This window comes from Alligator mississippiensis, chromosome 1 (genome assembly GCF_030867095.1).
Source record: "Alligator mississippiensis isolate rAllMis1 chromosome 1, rAllMis1, whole genome shotgun sequence".
In the NCBI taxonomy this organism is placed as follows: Eukaryota; Metazoa; Chordata; order Crocodylia; family Alligatoridae; genus Alligator; species Alligator mississippiensis.
This window is the reverse complement of record NC_081824.1, coordinates 183,963,570-183,989,731: the sequence shown is the minus strand read 5'-3', so window position 1 is coordinate 183,989,731 and position 26,162 is coordinate 183,963,570. Positions and strand designations below refer to the sequence as shown.

General features: G+C 42.2%; 1 protein-coding gene across 1 annotated transcript in view; it reads left to right on the top strand.

Annotated features, from left to right (window-relative positions):
• Window positions 1-26,162, top strand: part of IARS2 (isoleucyl-tRNA synthetase 2, mitochondrial) — a 61,251-nt gene that overhangs the window by 7,722 nt on the left and 27,367 nt on the right. Inside the window, exons 4-12 of the mRNA XM_006272911.4 lie at window positions 5,429-5,577; window positions 5,672-5,721; window positions 5,819-5,928; window positions 6,021-6,111; window positions 6,535-6,650; window positions 9,697-9,866; window positions 11,438-11,528; window positions 11,755-11,906; window positions 13,351-13,511. Of these exons, the coding sequence (XP_006272973.2) occupies window positions 5,429-5,577; window positions 5,672-5,721; window positions 5,819-5,928; window positions 6,021-6,111; window positions 6,535-6,650; window positions 9,697-9,866; window positions 11,438-11,528; window positions 11,755-11,906; window positions 13,351-13,511 (1,090 nt within the window). The remainder of the gene's footprint in view (window positions 1-5,428; window positions 5,578-5,671; window positions 5,722-5,818; window positions 5,929-6,020; window positions 6,112-6,534; window positions 6,651-9,696; window positions 9,867-11,437; window positions 11,529-11,754; window positions 11,907-13,350; window positions 13,512-26,162) is intronic.

The window sequence follows — 26,162 nt, the reverse complement described above, 5'->3', positions numbered from 1 at the left end:
GTAATATTATTTTATTAAAAGAAAAGTTTGGCTTGCATAATGTGCTTTGTAAGATATTTTTGAATCTTACTGTATTTGGTTATCTTTCTTTGCTTTTTATTTTGGGTACAAGACACTGAAATTTGTTGGGAACATAACATATTTACTTGCATATACCACTTTTTTTTCCTCCAGAAAATGAGCCCCCCAAAATTGAGATGCATGTGTTAAGCAGAGAAGCTGATTTTTCTGCTTGGAATAGAACAGGGGTGGGAAAAATGTGGCCCTGGGACCAGATATGGCCTGCCAGGCCATTCCGAAAAAATTGAGAAAATTAATAATCTGCCCTGGGCTGCCTGTCATGCAGCCCTTGATGGCTTGCCAAAACTCAGTAAGCAACCCTCTGCCCAAAATAATTGCCTGCCCCTGGAATAGAAGCACTCCACTTTGATTCCTGTTCACAGCAGTAGTGGCATTTCTATTTAGGCAACTGAGGGAATCAATTGGCTTAATGGCTCACTGAGTGAGTGAATTGAAGATTGGGCTCTGTCCCTGCTCAATCAGTTGAAACTCCAGAAAAATCTTAATTTCTTCATTCTGCCTTCCCCAAAACAAAGAGCATGTCTTTTTTCATTGCATACCACATACCCTGTAAGTGAATACCACATTTGGGGGAATGTCTGCAGCATATTGCAGTGCCGTGTAGAAATAACTGGGCTAATCTGAACAAGCTAACTTTGGTTGCAGGGTGCAGCAAAGTTTGCGCAAAGTGCTGCATTAATGTAGATAGTGCATTTACTCAGATACAAGATAAGGTTCACCCCAGTCAACATGGTGGGGGGGGAGGGGAAATGACCCTCATTTTAGGTTCATATACAAAGCATGCCTGAGTCTGGGATGGGGCCAGAGGCATTCCCACAGCACTCTCCTGCCCTTCTCCCCCGCCCCCACTCCCTCTGTTTGCCTTCTGCAGCTTCTGCCCCCTTCTCCCACTTTACTGTCAGGCTCAGCTTGGTTCCAGTTCAGGCTGGATTCCTGGCTGGGGGAGTAGGGAGGGAGGGGCAGAGGCTGTAGAGAGCTGGGGTGGGAGGGTGCAGGTGGCAGGGTCGGCAGGATGGCTGCAGGGGGAAGTAGTTAGGGGGCCAGGGGCAAAGAGGCTGACTGCCACCCCTTCCCCCCCCAGCCACTTACCCCCTCCAGCTACTGCTTTCCTTTTGGGGAGGAGACATGAATTCAAGGCAACTTTCCCGTAATTAGATTCTATACCTGGGAAATTATAACACATTTATAAATTTTCCATGTATAGAATCTAATTATTGAGGAGTCATCTTAAATTTGAGTAAATACGGTATATCTCACTTCTCTGCTAAACTAATTAGCTTGAGCAAACAGCTATATTAATTTAGCTACACTGCTTCTTATACCCAAGGTAGGCTCTTTATCTGCACGTGTAACTGTGTTGTGCTGTGTAGCTATATCCTCAGTCTGCCAAGTACATCATCTAAGCTTGTGAAGTGGGTTAATCAAATGTAAGCCTGTTTAAACCTAAAATCAAATAGACATCAAAAAAGGAACTTGATGGACATCTACTCTTACATAGGCTCATTTTATAACAGCATTAAATGGCTCAACTTGTTTTTGCTTGTTTGTTCTAAATCTAGGCAGAGTTAGTATATTCAATCAGGGCCTAGAAAAAGAGAATGCCTTTGAAAATTAAACTGTTTTTCCCTTTGTTGATCAGGAGCAATCTCTTCTTTCCTCCCACATACTCCTTAATAATTCTACAAAACTTTTTTGATGATTGTGACAGGGCACGGTGTGTGCCTGCCACTTTAAGGGCCGGGTGCTGGCAGCCACCAGGTGCCTGATGAGGGCAGCCATTTTGAGTCAGGGGCTGTTTGTAAACAGGGCAGTTCGGTTGCTGGAGGCCAGGCAATAATGTTGCCTGGCCGCAGGGCTGCTGAGATCATCTGGAGGTAAGGGAGGAGCTGTAGGGGATGGTAAGGAGGCTCCTGGTCCTGGGCATGACCTAAAACTGCATCCTGCTGGGAGTGGGTGGCCTGGTGGGGCTCCCAGTGGTGTGGGAGCCCCCAGGAAATGCAAGGCCAGTTACCACCCTGGTGAAAGGCGGGTCGGGGCGCCTTAACCCCTGGCCCCCACCACCAGGTGGGTAACCCCTGTGTTTGTGTGAAGGGCCCAGAGGACCGACCCCTGGAGAGAGTGAGGGCTAGAGACCCAACCTGAACAAGAGAGTACCCTCGACTGGCCCATGCTGGGGCCAGGACCAGGACGGTCAAAAGGGCCAGGGGCCCACTGCGAGGGATGCCCAAGAGCTGGGGGCCTGGGGTCCCGACTGGCCTGGAGGTGGGCCAGGGCTGGTAGCCAGGGGTCCTGAGGGCACCGCACCTGAGAGGGGAAAATAGTTTTGGGGGCGCTAGGTAGCCTGAATGAAGGCAGAGAGGCCGCCTGAATGGAGGGATCATGGAAGGGTCTTGTTAGGAGGATTCTGGGGCCCAGTGTTGGGGCCAGTGATTATGTGAACATCAAGACGCCATCTGCGAGGCTTGGGCTGTGGTATAGGGAAGGAAAGGAGCCGCAGAGAGCGCCCCCTGGCATCGGGGCAAATGGGTAGCCTCCCGCTTAATTGACATCAATTAATTAATCAATTAACATCAAGGCATGGCGGACGAGAAGGCAGATGGTTGGCCCAAGAACAGATGGGCGGGCCCTGGAGATTGGCCTAAGTAGGCCCCCTGTTACAATGATGTTTTCTGAGAGTTTTGACTCTAGGGCTGGATTTTCAATATAGGTTCACATCTTTAGAGGCTTGTTTTTTGCAAATTTTAGTTTGTATGCATAAGAAGAAAAGTTATGAAAACCATAGTTACTTGATTTGATACATAGTTTTCTTACTTGCTAAGAAACCAAAGTTTGATGTGAAAGTGGATAATAGAAGGAACCATGACAATCAAGGTGTATAAGCAGTGTGCTTGGGCAGTCTATTTACTAAACTCACTAAAGTCTGAGTTGTGTGATTTTACCATTGATTTTTTTCAAAAACTATGCATATTTAGACCTAGAGGTGCACTGATAGTTCCCATATTGGATTGGCAACCATATAGGGAAAATTGACAGAATTGGCAGTTGGCTTTTTTTGCCTGATGTGGCCAATTTTTAAATGCCCCATGCATGCGTGCGGCCACAGCATGCATGTGGCCAGGAGCATAGCCTGGTGGCTTGGAGAGCAGTGTTGGCTGGTAAGTCTGTTGGGGGAAGGAGTGGGGAGAGGGAAGGGGCATGAGAGGTGGAGATCGAGGCCCCCATGGCAAGGGATGGAGTGGGGCTGGGGCAGGGATGGGTGCTGCACAGCTGGGATGGGGCACAGGACAGAACCGCGAGCAGCTTGTCTGGGGCAGGGGTGCTTTCACCGCTGCACACACTCCAGGAAAGTATGGGGGGGCTTGTGCCCCTGGATCTCCATGCGAGGTGAGGGCGGGCTGCCTCTGTGGTCTGGGGTTGGGGCTGAACCAGGCTCTTCATGGTGGGGGGCTGAGCTGGGCTGTGCTCAGGACGGGGGGGCTACAGAGAGGGGCTGTGGCTTCCTGGGATGTGCGCAGCAGTAAGAGCCACCTCCTCCTCCCCCCTGCAGCTCTGTCCTGCGCCCTGCCCCAGCTGGGCAGCATCTGCCCCAGCCCCACTCCCTCCCTCACTGTGCGGGCCTTGATTCCCCGGCTCCCAGTCTTCTTCCACCCACTTGGCCATCCCCATGTGGCTGCTCATCAGCCAGGTGGGTAGAGTGGGTGGAAGGCAGCCAGGAGCTGGAGCTCCACGTGGTGAGACAGGAACCAGCTTTGCCCCCACCTGGCTGGGCATCTGCTACCCAACACACATTTCCATGACTTCCCCGCACTACCTGTGTTGCCTGGAGTGGCGCAGGAGGATGAGCCACTGGAGTACGCCCATCTGGGCAGCTGCATCAACAGCTTTGCCATGAAGCTGCTCATGCTGGCTGTTCGGCAGGTGTCGGTGAGAGTATAGCTCGGATTGCCTTGGGTGGGAGTGGTCAAGGCTTGTCCCCATGTGGAGTGCTGTAGGAGCAGCTGCAGGCTGGATTAGGGCTGGGGGGATGGATCACACCTTCACAGCACTGCCTGGGCAAGATCTGCTGCATGCAACCCCTGCCCTCTCCCTTTCTCCCCCCAGTCAGCTCCTGAGACCTAGCATAACAACTCAAAATAAAAAGTCTTATTCTTGTATATTGTGTGTGGGGTGAGGGGTGGGCTGGGCATATGGATGTGGATGTGGGGGGCAGAGGGCTTCCTCTACATACACTACTCAAATTGGGACAACATTATTATTTATTTTTTTTTAAATATTGTAGATGTTTGATTTTTTTTTTTAGTTTTTAAAGTATGATTTGTTTGTTTTTAATCTATAATTTGTTAAAATGATATCTTCTGAAAAATTTTGTGCGTCGCCCTCGACAGCTCTCCAGAAATCAAATGCCCCCCCAGGCAAAATAATTGCCCTCCCTTGCTCTAGGCAGTAGATATCAGCTATCCCATTATCTCTTCTGAAACAAACAATTACTTTGTTTCTTCTTCTGTTATCAGAGCCTTTTAACTACTGTCATCACACAGCTCTATACCTCAACCTCTATTTTTTCCTCCTCCTTGTCTGATTCCTCTTCTGCCTCCTCTCCAAACCCTGATATAAATCTTGACCATTACTTTTCCCTGCCAAAGTATGTCATTACATGATTCTAGATTATTTCACTGCTGTTCTCCGAGTACTGCATGCAGCTAGTCAAATAATATTGGGGGGAAAAATCTCTAATTTTTTTTTTTTATACAATAAGCAGCATCAACTGTCACTTGAAAAGTTATTTGAAATGAACATTTCAAGCCACTCTTGTTACGAAAAGCATCTGGTAAACTAATTAATGTTGATTTCAAGTTGCTTGGAAAAGTTAGGAGCAGCAGCAGTACACCTTTTTTTAGTTTACATTTGGAAGGCTGCCTTTATAACTAAAATGCAGTTTAAGCCCTTTTTCCTTTTTGAAAAGTTAATTTAAGTTCTTTATGAATGTATGCCATATCCCTATTCTTACCAGAGAAAGCATCCTGCTGGAATTAGGCAGACAAGGTTCTTTGGGTGAATCTGATATCTTTAGGATACAACCTACACTTCTGCTGAAATTGGCTTTAAAAACTAACCATTTACTTGGATAGATGACTTAGTTGCAAAGATTATATTTTATATGATTCAGTTAGTAGAGGACAGTTCTACAATTATTTTTCCTCAGTTGAGATTTATCCTTCTTTTAATAAATGACCTACTAGCTTGGTTTAAAATTTGATTAACTTGATCAAATGAATTTTAAAAGTACAGTGTTGTTGGGGTTTTTTTTGTTTGTTTGGGTTTTTTTTAATCCATTCTTTCTCTTCAGCCAGAAAATTTGCAGAAAGGGCAATTGAGAAACAGAAATCCGCCTTCATCCGCTGGGGCATAATGGCAGATTGGGCCAATTGCTACTACACATTTGATGGGAAATACGAAGCCAAACAACTAGGTATCTTTCAAAAAATGTATGAGAAGGTATGCTAGCTCTTTGTTTGTTAACTGTATCTAAAGTCACAAATTATACTTTCAATCCAGTGAAGTCTGTTTCTCTTTCCCTCCTTCCCCTTAGGATTATATTTATCAAGACTACAAACCTGTGTTTTGGTCTCCTTCAGCAAAGTAAGAATCCACATACCATTTTATTTTGTTTGTATAAGTAAAGCGACTGATACATTTCATATGGTTGCTTTTTAACCTATGTTTGATCTTTACCTAGTACAGCCTTGGCTGAAGGTGAACTTGAGTACAATGAGCAGCACATCAGTCGTTCTGTATATATCAAATTTCCATTGTTGAAATCTCCTCCTAAACTAGCCTCTGTGATGGGTATGATATTGTATTTTTTTTTTTCATTCATAAGACTGTAATAGCTTTGGCTTTTATAATAAAATAATGTACTCTTTATTTGTATTTTCTAGATGGATTATCCAAGGTTAGTTTGCTTGTCTGGACCACTCAGCCCTGGACAGTTCCAGCCAATCAAGCTGTTTGTTATATACCAAATTCAGAGTATGTATTAAATATTTTTAAATCTGTTGTTCTTGTGAATTTGATTCTATTTTTATTAGTTTCCATCTGCAACATTGCAATTAAACATTCTTCATAGCATGGCTGAAGTAATCAACATTTCAGATGTATTAATCATATTTTTAATTTTTAATAATTGATTGCAGGGGGTTTTTGTATTGCAAAAGAGTTAAAAATAAAGTTACTGTTTTAGCAATATTTCGTTAGCTTAGAGCTTGATCTTAAATTAATTCTTGTATTCATTTGGAGATTTAAAAGTAAAACAATTGTAGGAATTGTGTTAAGGATAACATTGAAAGAACGTAAAAGTAGAAAACGTTTAAAAAAAAAAAAAATTAACGTTATGATGCTGACCTTTTTTCCCCCTGATGGAGTATTAACACATTTAATGCCTTTGTGTCTTAGGTATTCTGTTGTGAAATGTACAAATACCGGTGAATGTTATATCCTGGTTGCAGATAGAGTTGAATCTCTGGCTGCCATCTTGGACATGCAGGTTGAAGTTATTTCAACATTCAAAGGCAAGAGCTTAGGGATAGTCTGAATATTAGTGTGTTATAGAACATGTTGTAGACTATTTATTGGGGTGCACCAATAGAGATTTTGGGAGCCGATACCGATAGCCTATTTTTTTTTTTTAAGGAGGCATACTGGCTAATACTGATCCGATTTCTGATACAGCTGCATGCAGCCATAAGTCTGTGGTGGGAGGGGAGGGGGAAGGGAAGGGACATGGGGTGGGGGTGCAGACCAACACCCCCCGTGTTGAGGGAGGGGCTGGAGCAGAGCATGGGGCAGAGCTACAGCTCATCCAGGGGTCACAGGGTAGGAGGCATCTCCCACTGCTGCACACACCCCAGGAAGGCATGGGGGGGGGGACATGTGCCCCTGGATCTGCACGAGATGGGACAGGGCAGGCTGCAGCTGTGGGCTGGGGCTGCACTGGCCTCTTCTGGTGGGGGCTAGGCCAGGCTGTGCTTGGGTTGGGTGGTGGCACTGGGAGAGGGGCTACAAGGGGAGCTGCACCCACCCCAAAATTTACCATGCCCACCCCCCCATAACCCCCTTCCCAACACCACCACCGCCTGCCCTGAGTGCAGCCCCAACCCCTTCCCTTCCCTGTCCCCCACATGCTGGGAAGAGCCCGGTGCAGCCCTGTCCCCAGCCTGCAGCTGCAGCCTACCCTGCCCCTCTCCTCCCCTCCCCTCCCCTCTCCTCCCCCACACAGATCTAAGAGCACATGCCGCCCCCTCCCCCCCCTTGCACTGCCCGGATAAGCTGCAGCTCTGTCCTGGGCTCCACCCTGCCCTGGCTGGGCAGCACCTACCCCAGCCCCACTCCTTCCCTCACCACAGGGATGTTGATCTGCCTCCCCCTGCCCACCACAACAGACTTACCAGCTGCACACAGTTCTCCAAGCTGCCAGACTGTGCTCCTCACTGCCTGCATGCTGTGCTGCAGCTGCACACGTACAGGCATTTATCGGCCACATTAGGCTGATTTCTGATGCCACCAATTTTCTTTATATCAGTGCTGATCCAATGTCGGACCGATGTATCAGTGCACCTCTACTACTTATTAAAATGTTGATATAAAATGTTGTCAGTAGGTCAAGGGAAGTGATTATTCCCCTCTATTCAGTATTGGTGAGGCCAAATCTGGAGTACTGTGTTCAGTTCTGGGCCCCTCACTGCAAAAAAGTGCGGACAAATTGTAGAGAGTCCAGCAGAGGGTGACAAAAATGGTGGGGGGGCTGGGGGACAGCTTATGAGGAAAGACTCAGGGGAATGGGCTTACTTAGTCTAGAGAAGAGGAAACTTAATAGCAGTCTTCAACTACCTGAAGGGGCGTTCAAAAGAGGATGGAGCTAGACTGTTCTCAGTGGTGGCAGATGACAGAACAAGGAAGCAATGGTCCAAGTTGCAGCAAGGGAAGTTTAGGTTGGAGATTAGGAAGAACTTTCTCACTAGGAGGGTGGTAAAACATTAGAACAGGTTACCCAAAAAGGTGATGGAAGCTTCATCCATGGGGGTTTTCAAAACCTGGCTAGACAAAGCTTTGTTAGGGATGGTCCTGCTTTGAGCAGGGGGTTGGCCTAGATGACTTTCTGAGGTCCCTTCCAACCCTAACTTTCTATGATTCTAAAAGCATTTTGTTTGCTTTGCTTTAAACTTTGGACCTATGCTCATATAATATTAGCTTAAATAATACAAAGATGAGGTAAACTTAAATAACATGAAGACCAGGTAATTGGGATTCATCCTAGTGACTGGTTAAGGGTGGTAAGAACAGCTAGAATTCTTGGACAGATTTCAAAATGCTTATAGAAGCTAGTTGCCACATTTATAAAATGTGAATAAGCATGTGGAATATACTCAGAATATATTGTACAATACAGATGAGAAGGGGAGCTAGGAAAATAACTCAGCTTGATTGTGCTGTTTTGTTTTGTTTCGGTTTTTTTTATCCTGAAATTTGGGTAGCTTCTGAACCCAAAATTAGATCAAGTGCAGTTTGTCAATCTTGAGTCCCAGGTGAAATTAAAGTAGGATTCCCATTGGTATACTAGACTACCTACCTCGCTGCAGAATTCCCGTGTGAGGTGTTGACATACTTAGTGCAGTGACATCAGAGGTGTTGGGAGTGACAGTTATGTTAACATGCATTCATGATCAGTGCTGATGATCCTAGGTGATTTCTGGCTCAGATTGCAAACTGTTTGTCTACATGAGGAAGGTAGTGCAGGGTAACTGATATGTATGCTGTAAGCTTACAACTTGGCTACATGCTAATTCTTAGTGCAGTGCACTTAGGCTGCAGTAAATGTAAGGTAGGTAGCTTACTCCATTTCCAGAGTCACTGGTTTGTATGTGACCTGTAACAATTGACTCAAGCCAAGATGATTAGAATCTCTTGGCAGGAACCTCAGTTTGGGAACTTGTTTTTTTTCTTTCCTGTAGCCTGAATTTGTTGAGCTTCTTGCTGTCTGACATAGTTATGAATTTGCTGTTCCAGGCTTCTATGGGGGGAGGGATTCAGTAAGGGCTTGTACTTTGGGGTGAGTAGCATTATTGTTTAAATTTTGATCATTTAGTTTATTTCATTTTCTGGGTATGGGGAAGATGTTGGCTCTTTAATGTCTTTATACTTTAGTGTTGATTGTGTAGTGAGTGTACTATACGCTTTTCCTTTTATTTCTGTCTTTGGGAAGTTAATGTGACCTGCTCGCAGTCCTATGGTCCTATGGAAACTATGCTTTAGTTTCTAGAGTTAAAAATCGGTTCCTTTTATGTTGGTTCCTTGGTTTGCAAGAAATGGGAATGCAGTCATCTCCTGGAGGTGCAGAGTGCTTTCTGTGGGTCACTGTTTGTGGGGAGTAGCTTTTAAGTATTCTGCTGAAAGGATGATAGCTATAAAACAGCAGGGTTTGGGAAGAACCTTTAGGTCCTTGACAGGGGAACAGGAGATTCCTGTAATTTTTTTATCGATGAATCAGGATTCTTTTGTTCTATAAAAGCTGTGCTCCTAAATTGCTTATCTAACAGTATCGCCTCTTTTTTTCTTCAGGTATAGATTTGGAGGGTGGTTCTTGTGCTCATCCAACAATTCCTGGGAGAGACTCTCCACTATTACCTGCAAATCATGTGACAATGGCAAAAGGAACAGGATTAGTTCACACAGCCCCAGCTCATGGTATGGAAGATTACAGTGTAGCTTCCCACCACCAACTGCCCATGGTACTTCTTTTGTTTTTTTATTTTGTTTTGTTTTGTTTAGTTTGTTTTTTGTATCTTGTTTTAACCTGTCTGTTTTGTCACACCTAGAATGTTAAATGTCATAGACTTTACAACTTGTATATGAAATTTTAAAATGCCTGTGCTACCTTTATTATACAGCTAACTCACGGGTAACTTGGATCTACTATAAATAGGCTTCGTATTTGAAGAATGAAGTCCTACATTATGAAGTAAGGGAGGAAAATTGTTCTCTCTTATATCTAGTGGTATAAACTTGGCAGTGTAGGAATGGAATGAGGTACTCTTTGGTTGGGTGGGGAAGAGGTTGAATCAAATGAACTCTAAACATAGACACAATGGTTTGTTGAGCATTTTTTTGGGTGGGGGGGTTGTCTCCATTAAACCATGAGCAAAATAGGTAATTTGTAACTATAGTATTTCTTTCAGTGGGGCTTTACTCCTTCAGGAACAGCTTGGGTAGGAGAAATAAATTTACTGCTTTCTACAGGTGTTACTTAGTTCTGTGGCTACTAATCTGATTTTTTTTTTTTTTTTTTTTTTCTAACTACAGCTCTGTATTGTAACAATAATTTGCCTTCTTTTCCTTGCTTGTCAGATTACTACATAGCTGTCATTGATCACCTCCTGAATTAGTCCTTGAGAGAGTGATGCCCAGTAGACTATTGTAGTGACTTCCTTCTGTTTGCTTTGTTGCAAAAAGGGAAACTTAGACAAAGACTCATACATCAAGCTATTAGCAAATCTGAGAGTAGAATCTAGGGTATCCTCTCTCTCTCAGTCCAGTCTTTAACCACTGGAGCCTAATGCTTATAATATTGTGATAGATAGTAGAATTGATGATAGAAGTGGTGAGTGTTTTTCTTCTTAATCGGTGCCAAATTAGAGTTGTGCCATAGTGAAGGTTTTTGAATGAAACCTAAAGCTTAGATTCTTGCAGTGTGTTGCTGCTAAAGATCTTGTCTCTTTTTTGCAATGTTGTTATTAAATTTCCAGTGTAAGAAGGTATCACTTCCCTCATGTCCATCGATAGCTTTCAAATGCGAATTATTTTCATCTTCTATACAAAGTGACCCCTTTCTCATCAGATGTAGTTGTGTTTTGGTGATGGATGAGGTGATCCTAGGACATGTAATCAGTTTGCAATATTTGTAATGGACATTTTATATTTTAAAGCTGACTGCTAATGTTATCCAGCTTATACTTGATCATCTTTTTCCTGTAAGGATAGACTTATTCCTGTTGTTCTATAATTCCTCTCGATTTTAATTCTTGAAAGGTAAGTATTTAAGCTTTGCCTGTGTGTAATAACAGTGAAGCTGTATCCTTACAAGCTAAATGAAGTTAAATCTCTTGAATTTTCAAGTTTGCTTGCAAGTTGGCAAAAGTCAGGAATGTCAAATTTAGTGTTATAGCACATGAATATAAAGAGCCACCATCTTTTCTGAGCCAAGACAGAAGTCTATTATAGGCCTCTCCAGTTCACCATTTCACATTCTTAAATATAGTGGTCAATATTTTATTAACATAAGCTAAAATGTTTTTGTTTCTAGGTTTGTCTTGTTGATGAAGGTGGCTTTTTTACGGAAGCTGCAGGTTCTGAACTTCAGAACAAGGCTGTACTTGAAGAAGGAAATGAAGCTGGTTAGTATTTTGTGTTCACCCAATTATTTATTTATTTATTTATTTTAAAGCATAGTCTCTCAAATATTTTGAAGGTTCATGTGAACCAAACTGCTGAAAGTGAACAAGATATTGGCATTTCATTGCTAGGAGGATGGGAAATGAGGACTGGGAAAAGGGAAGAAATTAAATTAGCAGCAGCACTCTTCTTTTGTTAACATCAGACTCCAATTATTTTTCTCCCTAGTTATTCAGATGCTTCAAGCAGCAAAGAGTTTATTAAAAGAGGAGAGATATGTACATAGCTATCCATATGACTGGAGGACTAAGAAACCTGTGATTATTCGTGCCAGCAAACAGTGGTTTGTAAATACAGCAAATATCAAGGCTACCACCCAGGTATAAAGCTTCATCAGTTTGCTTTTTGTGGAGAGTTTAGGGATGTTAATGGTGCATGGGGTTTTTGACTAACATGGACTTTCTCTGCGCTTCTCCAGAACTTCACCCCCCTCCCGTTGTGTCTACGAAAACTGAACTGTTGATGGAAATCCTTGTAATAGAATTTTTGTCCATCTGATACCTGTAATGGGCTGTGTCATTATCCTTACACCTTTCCTTCTAAGGGTACAGGTTATAACTCAATAGTTAGGGCAATTAATGGGAGTTGGGAGGTTCATTTTTTCAGTCTACAGTAGACTTTGTATGATGGTTGAGCAATCACTTAGAGCCAGATCTTATTCCACCTTTTAGGCATCTAAGTGGTACTTAAGCATATTAGTATCTAAGCACAATTCTATACCACCCTGTTCAAGGCCTTAAAAACTCATTAATACATCTACTTCCATTGATCTTAGTCCTAAGACAAGGCAGCAAGGGAAGAGGAGGCGGACACATCCAGCTTTTGTGTTAAGTTTTTCAGGGACTCAAGCAGGTGGACTAGGATCAAAATTAGACACTTAAGTGCCATTTAAACAAAAAGTGGCATAGCATCTGGTCATCTGTTTCTCTGAGCTAGATCTGGAAAGATACTTAGGCATATCAACTTTTGCTGAAATTAATGGGAGTTAAGGTGCCTAAATACTTTTTAGATCTGGCCCTCAGTGCTTATGGGGCATATCTGTAAAATAAGGAGAAGTGTTCCCTGCCTGACAAAAGCTCTGAGTTAATGATTGTGAGATGCCCAGATACTGCAGTAATGTGAGCTATAGAAAGATGGCCGAAAGGACCAGTGTCTTCCTTCCTTCACAAAAATGTTCTTAAAATATTCTGTTTTCCTTCCTTCGATAAGCAGCACAGTATTTTTAAGATACTGTGATGACAACTTTTATAACTACATTACTGAAAGGTTTGGTCCACAGTACAACATTTTGCTAATTGACTTAAGTAAGTCGGTAGTATGAAAAGATCACACTACCTAATTCATAGCTATGATGGCAGAACCCCTAGGGTGCAGATGGCTATACCAACCATCGAAGGCTTCTGTAATCTTAAAAGATGTCATTCAGGGATCTGGTGCAACTATTTCAGCAGGAATATCTCTTTTGCCATTACATGCCACAAATCCACAAGGGGGCTCTGCTGTTACAATAACTATGCCAGTGTAACTATAGCTGTATCAGCTCCATAGTGTAGACAAGTCCTAAGAACTTACATAAGAAATATGAGTGGTGGTGACATCCATCAGATAAATTTACATGTGGTAACTAGTCTGTAGCATGTTAATTTCAACATGTAAAGAATCGTGCCTGTAATTCTTCATGGATTGGGAGGGGAACAGCATCCTTTTACTTAGTTGTTGATTTCTGTCCAAGACTAAATAAATCTATTTGTGGTTGTTTCATAGGAAGTGTTAAAAAAAGTGAAATTTGTTCCTGCATCAGCAGAGAAGAGAATGCTAGAAATGCTGGACAGGCGGACATTTTGGTGTATATCAAGACAAAGGTGTTGGGGTGTTCCAATTCCAGTGTTCTATCATAAGACAACAGGAGAATCCCTCATAAATAGGTAATTTTTATATAACTAAATAGATGGCACTCTGTTGCTCCTTGATGTAGAAACCATTGAAGCCTCAAACTATCTAAATGTGAATAAATCTGCTTTAGTTCACAGCTGAATGTATTTTAATATAGTTGTTTATATTGGGTGAAAAAAGAGGTACCAGTGGCTCATTACTGATTTGTGGTTTGTAGGTAGGGAGTCTGGTTCTGCCTCATGCCCCGTGTGCAGCAGTCAACTGAAGATGCTTGATCACATTTGTAATTTTTTAATAAGGTTAATAGAGCTTTGTTTTTTGTGGGCTTTTTTAATATTTACATGAAATTGAATAAGTGCTGGAGCCTGAATACATTGTGACTAGTCTTGGCACTGTGATCTGAATGCTTCAAATATTTGTCACAATGATTTCTGAGACTAAGGAGTTGCTAGTGTAGTGATGAAAAAGCAAAAGGGGCTTGGTCAAATTTAGGGTGGAACAAGAAGCAAAGTTCTAATTAAAAGTTAGTTTGGAAAGGTAACTTCTATTTCCTGTTTAGTGGATATTAAACATGATTGCAAGGCAGCCACCTCCATATTAGGACTTCCTATTCTTCTGAATACTAGAAGCTATAAGGGAAGAGGGGCATTAGATGGGTCAGTTCGCCTTACATAAATTGTCTTTACCCTAGCATCCACTCTCTATACCCCTGTGAGGTACAAGACACACTGGGCAACATTTCCAGTGTGGCATTTCTTATGTTCCTCTGTTTTGAAGTGTGGGTTGTCATACAGTTAGGTCACTTAGTACCCATTTAAATTTTTCAGGTGTTCACCTTTTTGTTTCTAACATCTTTCCTATTCTGTAATGTTAAGAGAACTAGTTCATTGAAAAAGATTTCAGTTGTTCAGAACTATACCACTCCAAATAAAACTTTGTGCTAAGTTTTACAGTAAGTCTCAGTTAAGTACAATGCTATCTAAGAAGCAATGAAACAAAATTATTTTCCATTGTTTTGTATTAAGATTCTCTCTCTTACTTAAAGCTCAAACTGAAAGTTGTTAAGCACACTTTTTTGCCTCATGAAAGCACTGGTTTTAATTTTTGGAGCAGGTATTTTAAACAGCCATAAGAGTATAAGAACTAACATTTAGTGGGTCAGACCATAGGTCCATCTTTCCCAGTATCCTGTGTCACACAGTGGCAGGGAGTAGATGCTTAAAGGGAGAGTGAATTAGGTATGGCCAGGGTTTTTCCCCACTATATTTCTCTCTCCTTTGCAGCCTGTAGCAATCTAAAAGATTGCCATGTAAAAATGGCATTGCATGGGTTCCATATTCATTGGTTCATCGCTTTCCTTATTTGATTTGGAGTTGGTTTTAACCCTCAAATACAACAGCATAATTCCATTTTTTGGAGTTGTTGACCTCAATGATCTTTGTGCAAATTCATTTAAAGCTAATAAGGGTATATAGGTAAAGTTAATCAGAACTTGGATTGCATATAGTCTTTTTTAATTACTGTAATAAGTACGTTTTGCAAGAATCCAGGTTGATTTCCAGAATCAAAGGTGAGTTCCAAACTGATCAAATCTGGTATGGAAGTTAAGACACAACAAGTATGCAACCTAATACTGCATTTCATCCTGATGGACTGTAAATTCTGCTCATTTTTTACTACTCTGTATTTGCTAACAGAGTTCGAGTAAGGTTCAAGTTTTTTCTTTAATACAGAAACGTCCTATTTATAGTGTTAAATACCATCTCTTACATGGTAAAGTATTTCATCCATTTTAAAAAGCATTAATTAAATACTTCAAATTTATATGAAGAAGTATCCTTTGTGTATGTGAGCCCCCATAATTTATCTGGGAAGTAACCTGTTAAAGAGTGTTCTGCTTTTAGTATTATAGAATTACATTTAAAAAGGCTAATTTTATGTAGGATTTTTTTGTTTTGTTTTTAAATGTTAACCAATTCCTAATTTGAGTTGCAAGTTATGAAAATATGCCATAATCAGTATTTCCTCAGAACTTGTAGGAAAACATCATAATCTGCACTAATAACAGAATATTTATTTAGCCAGACAACTGAACATACTGAAGGTAGTAATGTATGGGAATTCTTTTTTAGTTATTGCTCTCTTAAAGGAAGTAAAGTGCATATATACCAAAAGGTGTGCCTTTGCAAACCTTGGTGCAGTGTCTCACTGTCGCTAGTCATATGAACAGCAGCATTGTCAGGGCACTTCTACGTGGAAAGCATTACACTAAACCAACAACTCCACCCTTGTGTAAGTAGATATCAGCCCATTTTTCACAAAGAATGTCAACGGAAAGCAACGCATGTGGGTGGAGAAAAAGGACAATATAGCACAGGAGATTAAAGGGCAAAACACGGGGAAAAGTCTTGTATGGTTGAAAATTCAGGTTTATTTTCTTTGGTTGCCACAAATTCTTGACATTTTATTTAAAAAATATAAATAACGAGCGATGAATTGCAAATTAATGCTGTTAAACATACTCTTCTAAATAGAAGAACTGACAGTGAAGTTCCTTTAAATTAGTCACACCACATTGTTGGAATCAGAGCAGTGAAGGTGTGCAGAATATTGGCCTACAGAAATGACAGACAAGCTTAGAATACACAGTCTGTCAATTCATAGGTCATTTTCCTGCACAACAGTTCTCATTAATGTATACAGTAGTTCTTTGTGTTTCATCTTTGGCTGGTTGTTATAAATTATAGTACAGAGCACAAATATGATATATTTTGTGCCTTTTTTCCTATAAATGAGCAACTCTGGTATTAAAACAAAATAATCCAAAGAGCTGTCATCTAAAAAAAAAAACAAAAAAACAAACTATTTACATGAGCGTTTAGCGAAGTTTCAGTTGGCAGCTGCTCCATGTCTGTGAGTGGCTGTCAAAAGTAACAGCATCTCCACTGGAAGTCAGCGTAGTCCACATGGAGTTGCTGTTACATTTGAAAGTACTGCTGGTCAGTCTTGAACGATTCCTCATGCTTATTGCATCTACATTATTTTTATTAAAATAGTTGTATTAAAATAAACCAGTAGTCATTACCATACAAATCTGGACGTGCCCGCAGCCTACCATTTTTTTTAAGTCCACAAAGGTTTTCGTTTGCCTCATATATGCCTCAATGGATTGAGGATTTAAGAGATTTGCATATCTATCTTTAGTTTTAACTTGAACATCAAGAACTAGATTCTCATCTTGAATGCGTTTGTTCTAATACCAGCTCTCGCTTCAGAATCTGTTTGTTGTCAGTCCTTTGTGACTTGCAGCCATTTTGGGTGTACAGCCCCAAGCTCATCATCTAGAATTTAAAATTGGCCTCAATTGCTACAAACTGTCTTTTGACTAAAGAGAATCCTACCCAATGTTTTAATTGCCGCATGTTTAAATCATGAGCTAAAAAAAAGTTCCTGTAAAACATCAGTTTTCCACATCCTACATGGGAGAGAGGGAGAGAAGAAAAGTTATTCACTACATTGCCATTTTCAAATAAGGATTTTGAGAATACAAGCAGTAGAAGTCTGCATGTAATTTAAAAAAAATAGAAAACTTGAATTAAGTAATTGACTGTTTCCTACACAAACTTTTTGAAGTAAATATTGTTAATTAGACTCCTTGACATTTTGAAGGAGCAACACCATCCTGGGGATTAAGTGGGTTTTTTTTGTTGGATTTTTTTTTTTTTAAAAGAAAGCCAAAAACAAAGGCTAAGATTTAGAATAGGAGCACATATCAAACAACAGATATGATGTATGCAATTTGGAGAATATTTAATTGCTACTTAGCTGTACTGATTCATTTTTCTAAGTATTGATATTGTTATACTATGCTATAATATACTGAAGTCTTAGGTATGTTCTCTCTCCTTTTATTATCATTAATTACCAATTAATTTTGTTGTCATTTGCACATTACGCAGAAAATCAAGTTACAAAGTTACATGCAAAATTACAAAGTAAATTTTATTAACTTTCCTGTGTGGGGTACTAAAAGCATTTCAGGAAGTTAACTTCAGAAACTTACCTCTTGCCAAGTACTGTCTTGTAAATTGTTCCTCTATGTACATGCATGCAAAAGAGAATCTATCTCATACTCCTTTTTGTTGTATGGAGAGAGAGAGAGGACCAAGAACTGTTTTCTTCTCCTTCTAGCAATCCTCTTAATACTCCTTAATTTCCGATAACACTAAATAAGCATGCAGCACAATCAATATCAGAGTTCAGAATGATTGGCTGGTGTCATGGTAGCGTGAATTACCTCATGGTTTTTCACTGTTTAAAAAAAATCTAGCAGTTGACACGTAATGCAAGTTCTTTTAGATACAGTGTTTGGATCTAGGGCAAAGTTTTACAATGGGGTTGTAGCTCATTCTCTGAATTATGGCATTCATTACAGCATATGGATTGCAAAGTGATAAGTAGCTATATGAGGAAGGTGGCAACTTGCAATATTGGGTTATTGTGTTTTGCCTTCGTTTTTTTTAAGATTCTATATACAATGCATTCTCCGTAAATATATCAGGAAGAACGCTCTTGTCCTTCATAAAGATCTTGAGGAAAAGTCAAAGAAGTGCCTTTTTAAGATCTATGAAGAAGGGAAAGGTTAAGTGTAACTGTATCTTTGGAAACTTTGGCATCAACTGCAGAATCCTTTTTTAAATGCTTGATTGTACATTACTTACATTTTCCTAAAAAAATGTTTAAAGAATGATAAACTTGAAATTGCTGAAACTTTATAAATATTTTAATTCGTCATAAATTGAGATACTGGTCAACTATTAGTAAATCTGTCAATATTTGACTACTCTTATTTTCTACAATTATTATTTATCAGATTATTCTGGCTATGTTATACTCTTAATCCATGCCAGCATCAGGAAAAAATTAAATCTTACTGTATATGAATAAACCATGTAAGCTTCTGTTCCATAGCATTATGCTTGGTAAAGGATAGACAACCCAAGTTATGTCTACAGTAATATATGTGTGCACCTCAGAAAACTACTTTGGGGAAAGAATATTATTGCAAGAGAAGACTTCCAACATTACACATGCACAATGAAGACTGAAAATGGGGTTGGGTTTTGGGGTTTTTTTGGTTTGCTTTTTTTTTTTTTTCCTCCTGCTATATAGGACAAGATTTCTCATTACAGATTAAACTTTTTTTTTTTCTAAATTTTCCCATTAACTTCTTACCCTTCTTGTACTCTTTTTCTTCCAAGTTTCCATAAAGTAGCCATACCTTAACCACCTCTTTGTTGAATATCCAGGTGGGCTGTCTGTTCAAGTGTATTTGAAATGAACAAACTTTTTTTTTTTTTTTTTTTGGAAGGTCAAGTAGCTTCCTGTAAATGTAAAGGAGTGTGAGCTTCATTAGAATAATGACCACTTTCCATATGCTTTAAAATTAGTTATAAACTAAGTCTATCTTTTTCTTATTTTTTTTAAAAAAGCATATAAAATATCTTTTCTAGAAGAAGGTATCAATGCTGTTTTGTAATAGTTATCTGATTACATTGTAATTGATCCTAACAACTATTACTTATTCTTGCTCAGGGTTGAATACCCCCACTGCTTGTTGGCTGAGCTTAATTCTGTTGCATGGTTCCCTTTCAGTGGAAGGGTTTTCTCTTTCAATCTTCTAGGAAAGTCACTCTGTAGGCCTTTGAGAAAGCATTCATCTCGATGGGCAATTTCCTGCTACAATGCTATTTTTTTTTTATAGCAGCAAACAGCAGTCAGGCTTTTCTATCAGTTGGTCTGCTTTTACAGGAACCTTCCAGCACAGGCCATGACTGAAGGAGCTGATGACTGTACAAGAAATATTACCTGTAATCTGTCTTTCTAAGAGGATAGCCAAAGAGATTTTAGTGGGTATTCCCTATTCCTGAGGCTGGAGAACATAACATATCTGCCCTTCTGTTCATGTTTATGTGTAGACTTGATGATAGATTGCAAAATTCTGCAAGTTGCAGTGTTGTTAAGTTAATAGCACATCACCTTTTCTTTGGGCTTCAGCAGCAAAATCTTGATCGTGCAAGATTGGGACTTCCATGTTGCATTAAACTGAATCTGAAAAGATGAATATAATTATAGGTCCTTCACTTAAGGGAAATTTTCTATAGAATATTTTCTAGCTGTTTTCCAGTTCTGGTGTATCCCTAGACTTGTCTTTGTTTATGGGCATGCAGAAAATGAGCTTGATGAGAATTTTGAATTCTATATAGTGTTCACCCAAACTAGATTTGCAACCAGTGCTGAGTGCTTGAGTACAGTTGTAATAAACTGTTAAACCTAGAAGGCAGGCAGCTTCATTTTCCTACAGGAAAAGCCTCCAAAGAGCTGCTGCAAAATATAAAACAAGACCTCCAGTATCAAGTCTGCACACATCCAAGGTCTAGTTCTGTATCTATGATAGGACTAGTTAGGAAGAACTTCTTCACAGTTCGAGTGGCCAAGGTCTGGAACGGGCTCCCAAGGGAGGTGGTGCTCTCCCCTACCCTGGGGGTCTTCAAGAGGAGGTTAGATGAGCATCTAGCTGGGGTCATCTAGACCCAGCACTCTTTCCTGCTTATGCAGGGGGTCGGACTCGATGATCTATTGAGGTCCCTTCCGACCCTAACATCTATGAATAAGAATGAATGTTCTCCATCAAATGAAAATCACTGTCTAAGAACCAACTACCTCAGTAGTTCATGCTGTCCTGCAGTTTATTCATGCCTCAGTAGGCGTGATTGAAAGCCATATCCCAAAGGTCAATGTTTGTGGCATATTCTAGCTCTGGAACTTCTGTCTTGTAGAGCTTGAGTATGCCAATTGCTTACAAGAGGTGTCATATGTATATTTTATTAGGCTCCTAAGGGACTATTTTACGATTCTCAGTCAGCAAGAATTTCCTGCCTTTTTGAAGAAAAGTTGTTACTGTTGCTCAGTGTTGTAAAGGGTAATCAGTTAAACACTGGCTACATCTACACATGCAGACATATGGGTTTCTGGCACCACAGACCGTAGAAGTTGCACATTAAACCGTGAGCGATGCTGCTAATTTGCGGTGCAGAAACAACATTTTCCTGGGATTTCCTAGTAGCAAAAAAAAAAAAAAAACTGGAGAAAAGAAAAAAAAAAAGTAGCACAAAGCATGCCAAAGTAGCATGGGCTCCACTTGCCGCTCTCTGGCTGTCGGAGAGGTTGCCTCAGTGTGGGGTCTACCTGCCAGCCGGTCTCACAGTGAGGCACCCTTCTCCCTCCCGCAGCACATGGAACCTAGTTGGAGCAGCACGCCAGGAGGAGCTGGGCATGGGCAGTTTGCCCACAGCAGGGCAATGTATCCTGCAACAAAGCCCATGTGCAGGGGTATGCACTGCAGCAGGAAGTAGCAGTACAGATTTGTGCTGCTACAAGAGCGCCATCCCTACTGGTCTGGACACAGCCTGCGAGTCCTTTACAGATGCATATCTTGTGGGCTAAATTTTATTCATGGTGCTACTCCACTGAAGGTGTAGTTCCACCACTCCCAGAAAGGATTAACTTGGCCCATAATATAACCATGTCCCTACCAGCTACAGTAAGGATTCCTTAATTAGAAAAATTTTGCAAGCTCTAAATCAATGCCAGAACCATTAGTAAAGATGGAGTTAATATTTCTGTTCAGCAGCTCAGTGGCAAGAATAATTCCCCCTGATGTGCGTTGGAATTTTACTGAGTAATAAGAATGCTGCAGGGACATCACCAACGTTGAACTAAATCTTTTTATTTATGCACACTCCAGAAATCTAAGGGAAGGCCGCATGAATGCTAATTGTTTCGTTTTGACTGAAATTTTGATATAGAGAGATTTTTGCATATTAAATTTTTGAGGTATACAAGCGTCTTGGGCCTTGGCTATTCAGATGTTGCTTCTATCTAAAAAGCAGTGGGAACTTTGCTAACAACTGTGCAAATACAAGCCTTGACCCATAAGGGCAGCGGGGGGGGGGGGAGAGTGGAGCAGGGCTGGACCCAGAGCAGCAGGATGGGGGGTAGAGCAGGGTCAGACTGGGAGTGGGAGGTGGAGCAGGGATGGACCCAGAGTGGTGGGGAGTCAGGGGCTAGAGTGGGGCCAGACCTGGAGTGGTGTGTGGGAGGGCTAGAGTGGCGCTGGACCTGGAGCAGTGGGGTGGGGGGGCTAGAGTGGGGCCGGACCTGGAGTGGGGGGGGGTGGCTAGAGCAGGGCAGGACATGGAGCAGTGGGGGGGGGTGGGTAAAGCGGGGCTGGACCTGGAGCAACAGGGTGGGGGGAGGCATTGTGGGACCAGACTGGAAGCAGGAGATGGAGTGGTGCTGGACCTGGAGTGGCAGGAAGAGGGGGTGGAGCGGGGCAGGATGTGGAGTGGGGGGGGGGGGGGGGGGGCTAGAGCTGGGCAGGACATGGGGGGGGGGCTAGAGCAGTGTCAGATCTGGAGTGGTGGGGAGGGGTAGAGTGGGACTAGACTAGAAGTCGGGGTGGAGTGGGGCTGGACCTGGAGCGCGGGGGAGAGGAGGTAGAATAGGGTTGGACCCAGAATGGTGGGGGAGGTAGAGACCTGAAGCAGCAGGGGAGTGGGGGAGGGTTGTGCAGGGCTGGCCCCAGAGCAGGGGGGGATGACAGGACGCAGGGCTTCATCCCTTCCCCCTCCCCCCCATTTTTGACGGGCAATTTGCTAGTGTTGACATAAATTGCTTCATCCTTACTCTTTTTCCCTTTAAGAGAGACAGTCTAAATGACTCTGTTGATTTAGTGAGTCTAAGGAATACAATTTGTTGCTGCCTTTGGTTACCCTCTGTGAATGTAAGTCCTAGGGAAAATACTGGGATAAAAATCCCAGATCAAGTCTCCATGTAGTGGTAGGCATTCATTAATCTCTTCAGGAATCTTTCTAACTTGTGGGTAAATGCACAGACTGGATTTTGTTAAGCATGGTTTAAATGGGGACTGTGGATTCTTATCTCATTACCTGGACTAACTTTGACTCTCTTGTTCCTGTGGGTTTATTGCTTGCTTGTTTGCCTCTCCCAGCACTGTCCCTCTCCACCCCCTTCCTTCTCTTGCTCCCTTCTGCCTTTTGTAGTCAAATTTCTCTCTCCTTATCCACTGTTTTCTGCATGTCCTTTCCCAACATCTGTGAGTTTGCGTAAGTTTGTGCACACTCACGCTCGCGTTAGTCTGTAGGGTACAGATAGATGTACCCTGCCTTCTAATAAACAAAGCTGACTGAGGTATACTTCTATAGATGAGATACCTCCAAGGTAAAACAGATATTCAGCCTGTCTCGAATAGTAAATATAGCTGCTTTGTTAACATTGGTTGTCCACATAAAGGACTTTTTTCCACTTACCGTAACATGGGCAGATTGGCTACTTTCTTGAATTTAAAAGAATATCAACTACATTCCTTCCCCCCCCCCCCCCCCCCCAAAGGAAAGTTCTAGCTTTGCCAAAATAATAGTTCCGTCAAATGGTAAGTGTGAGGGTTTGGTTGAAAAACCTTACGCTGTCTGCTTGGTCTGCATTGCATGGGAGAAACAATGAGCTTGGCTGCATTTTGTACACTTATGCTGAAGAATATCTGAATTGAAGCTGCAGTGAAGGGCAAAATATACACAGGAGAGCTATCACCCACTGTAGAAGAAATCCGTAAAAGAAATTTGCGTATAGAGCTGCAGTTGTGAGAGTTGGATTAATCTTGTAAATATATTGCTATTTGGAGGGAGAAAATATTGTTTGTTGCTGAATTCTTCAGTGACCCTTCAGTGCATGGAGGAGTAAATACTTTCAAGTTATTCTGAGCCAAAATGTTTAGCAACTTGTGTTTTCTGAAAGACTGTTACCTGGGGGGTGTTTGCTTTCACTGCTACTGGAAAGCGCTGCTGGTTCGCATTGTGCTGTCTGGATGTCTCTTCAAATGTGTAGAAAGAGCTTAAAGCAAAGTAAAGTGCTTTTTTTTTTTTTCTACCTTGTTTGTTGCTGGGAAGTCTGGCATTAATGAAGCTGCTTCTCTAGTTGGCTGCAGGTGGTGCAGATTAGTGTTAATGCACTTTCTATGCAGAAAATGCATTAGTTCCATTGGTTTATACAAAATTGTTGCTGGTTTCCCTACAAGTAAGCCTATTACTGTAACTTCAGCTTAATGACCAACAGAGACCCTAACTGTTTTCTCTAAATTCTTCTCTCACCCTATTGAATACTGATAATGTCACCTCATCTCTTCTCTGAGAGCCTGAGTTCACATGCCACATAAACTGTAATAATGCCATATAATTATTATGGTGGTGTAGTCTGACTTTATCAGTAATGCAGATAAAATACTGCTTTGTGCTAAAGTCCATGTAGAAACTGAAACTGAACAATTTGTATTAGAGAAAGCTGGGTATATTAATTTCTGTATTCTTACAGTAGACATATAGTTTAAGGCAGGGATGTCAAACTCGTTTATCCCGACTGGATCCCGACTTGAGGGTGAGCAGTTGTGCGGAGGTTAATAACAGCCGTTGCTTGCCCTGCTGCTGCCATCAACATGGGTGCTTCTTACCTCTGAAATTATGGCAGACCCCAACCCCAAATTCCTGGCCCCTTTAGGAGCCCTTGCAGCCAGGTGAAACATCTGACCTGTGGAGCATATCTGGTATTCATGATTTAAGGTATAACAAAATGCCATATCTACTCGTATGTCTAGGTTAGGTGTCTTGTTTTGTCAAAAGAAACAATGCTTCTCTAGAACTCTCTTCTTGCAAACTGAAAACCAATTTCTGATGTCTAGAAAGATACAAGGCCTTAGATTTGACTCCTTTGCATTCTCTAATGGAAATTGATTTTTTTTTTTTTATGCTTATTTCTCCTCCTGTTCTGTGAGCTAATAAAGCATATTGGAGACATGATGAGAATCCCTTTTTTGAAAAACCTAACTAACTAACTTATGTCAACCATACATTAAAACGGGTTGAAAACAGGCCCACAGCATGCTTGGATCTGACAGGCAGCAGCACAGGGGATCGGCAGCATACAGCTTGGCCTAGTACATCCCCTCCTGCCTCTTCATCCCATGCCCTGCTGCCAACTGCCACCACAGTACCTGTCCTTGGCCCTGATGGCACGTGCCTCTCATCATTGCTGCAGAATTTGTTTCTCCTCACTGCCATGGAGGATGGGAATTGGCAACCTTCGTGCACAGTAGAGGTGGCTGCAGGCAACCTGGGTGCTACAGAGTGGTGAAGCAGTGAGTCAGGTTGAAAGTTGTGGCCTGCTGCTCTAAAAGTATCTGTATTAATATATTTGGAAATGAATTTCTCCTTGCTTTACCTGACCCATCCAATAACTGGGTGCAGTACCAGTGTCCCCTGTACTGCAGGTTACAGAATGCCTTGCTGTTCTGAGGCCCTATCTACTTCAGAAGTCTCCAGTGTAAAACCGCCTTGTTCCTTTACTCAATTGGGCTAACTAAATCAGGGGTGGGCAATTATTTGGGCTGTAGGGGGACACTTAAGTAAGGAGTTTGGTTGAGCTGTTGTGGGCAGGGGATGGTGGGGTGCTGACCTAGCATGGGCAGTTGATCCTATCTGGCCCCAGGCTCATCTGCCACCACTGCTGCTGGACCTGACCCTGCTGCACAGGCACACTGGCCTATCTGCCATCAGGGGCGCCAGACAGAGCAGGTGCGTGGGTTCTCTGTGGAGACCAGCCCAGGACCTCTGCAGGCAGGGCATACTTAGCTAGGTGGATGGGATGGAGCTGTGGGCAGGGTGGGGGGAGCAGCATCCAGGAACGGGATGGGCAGGTAGAGCCAGGGCTAGGATCATGGGACCATAATAACACAGGGCCAGGACCCAGGCCCAGGGCAAAGCTGCTATCTGTTCCATTCATGTCCCTGCACTGGGCTCCAGTTCCATGGGTAGAGACATGTGAAGAACAGATCAGAGCTGTGCCCCAGATCCCAAACCGTGGGCCCGCACTGCCATTGCCCGTCCACCCACCCTTCCATCCCACTCCTGGACACCATTCCCTACCCACCAACAACCCCATCCCATCTGCCCAGCCAAGTGCACCCTTCTGACAGAGGTCATGGGCTGGTCTCCATGGAGACCCTGCCTGCCTACCCACTGTGTCCAACGCCCCCAGCAGTAGGTGCAGAGTGGAAAAGCTGGGGTACCCAGGTAGTAGGGTTGGGTCCAGCAGTGGCAGTGGAGATGCTGCAGCTGGGCAGGTCTCGGGGGAGCTGCTGGGAAGTCGAGTTCAGCTGGTGCACCACCCCTACACTGCATTACTGGCCGCGCCCTGTATCTGGCCAAGTGGGGCCTAGGGAACTACCATGGGCTAGGTAAAATCACTTGGCAGCCCAGATCCAGCCTGCAAGCTGTATTTTGTCCAACCTTGCTCTAAATGCATCTATTTTTATGTATGGTGATTGTATTTACACTGCCACTGTTGCATTGGTTGCTCATGGTACATTGCCTTTAGGTGAATCCATGCTGACTAATATATAACCAAGGGAAGTCATGCCTGACCAACCTGATTGCCTTCTGTGATGAAATAACTGGCTCTGTGGATGTGAGGAGAGTAGTGGACAGGATATTCCTTCACTTTAGGAAGGCTTTTAATACAGTCTTCCTCAACGTTCTCGAGTTAAGGAAGTA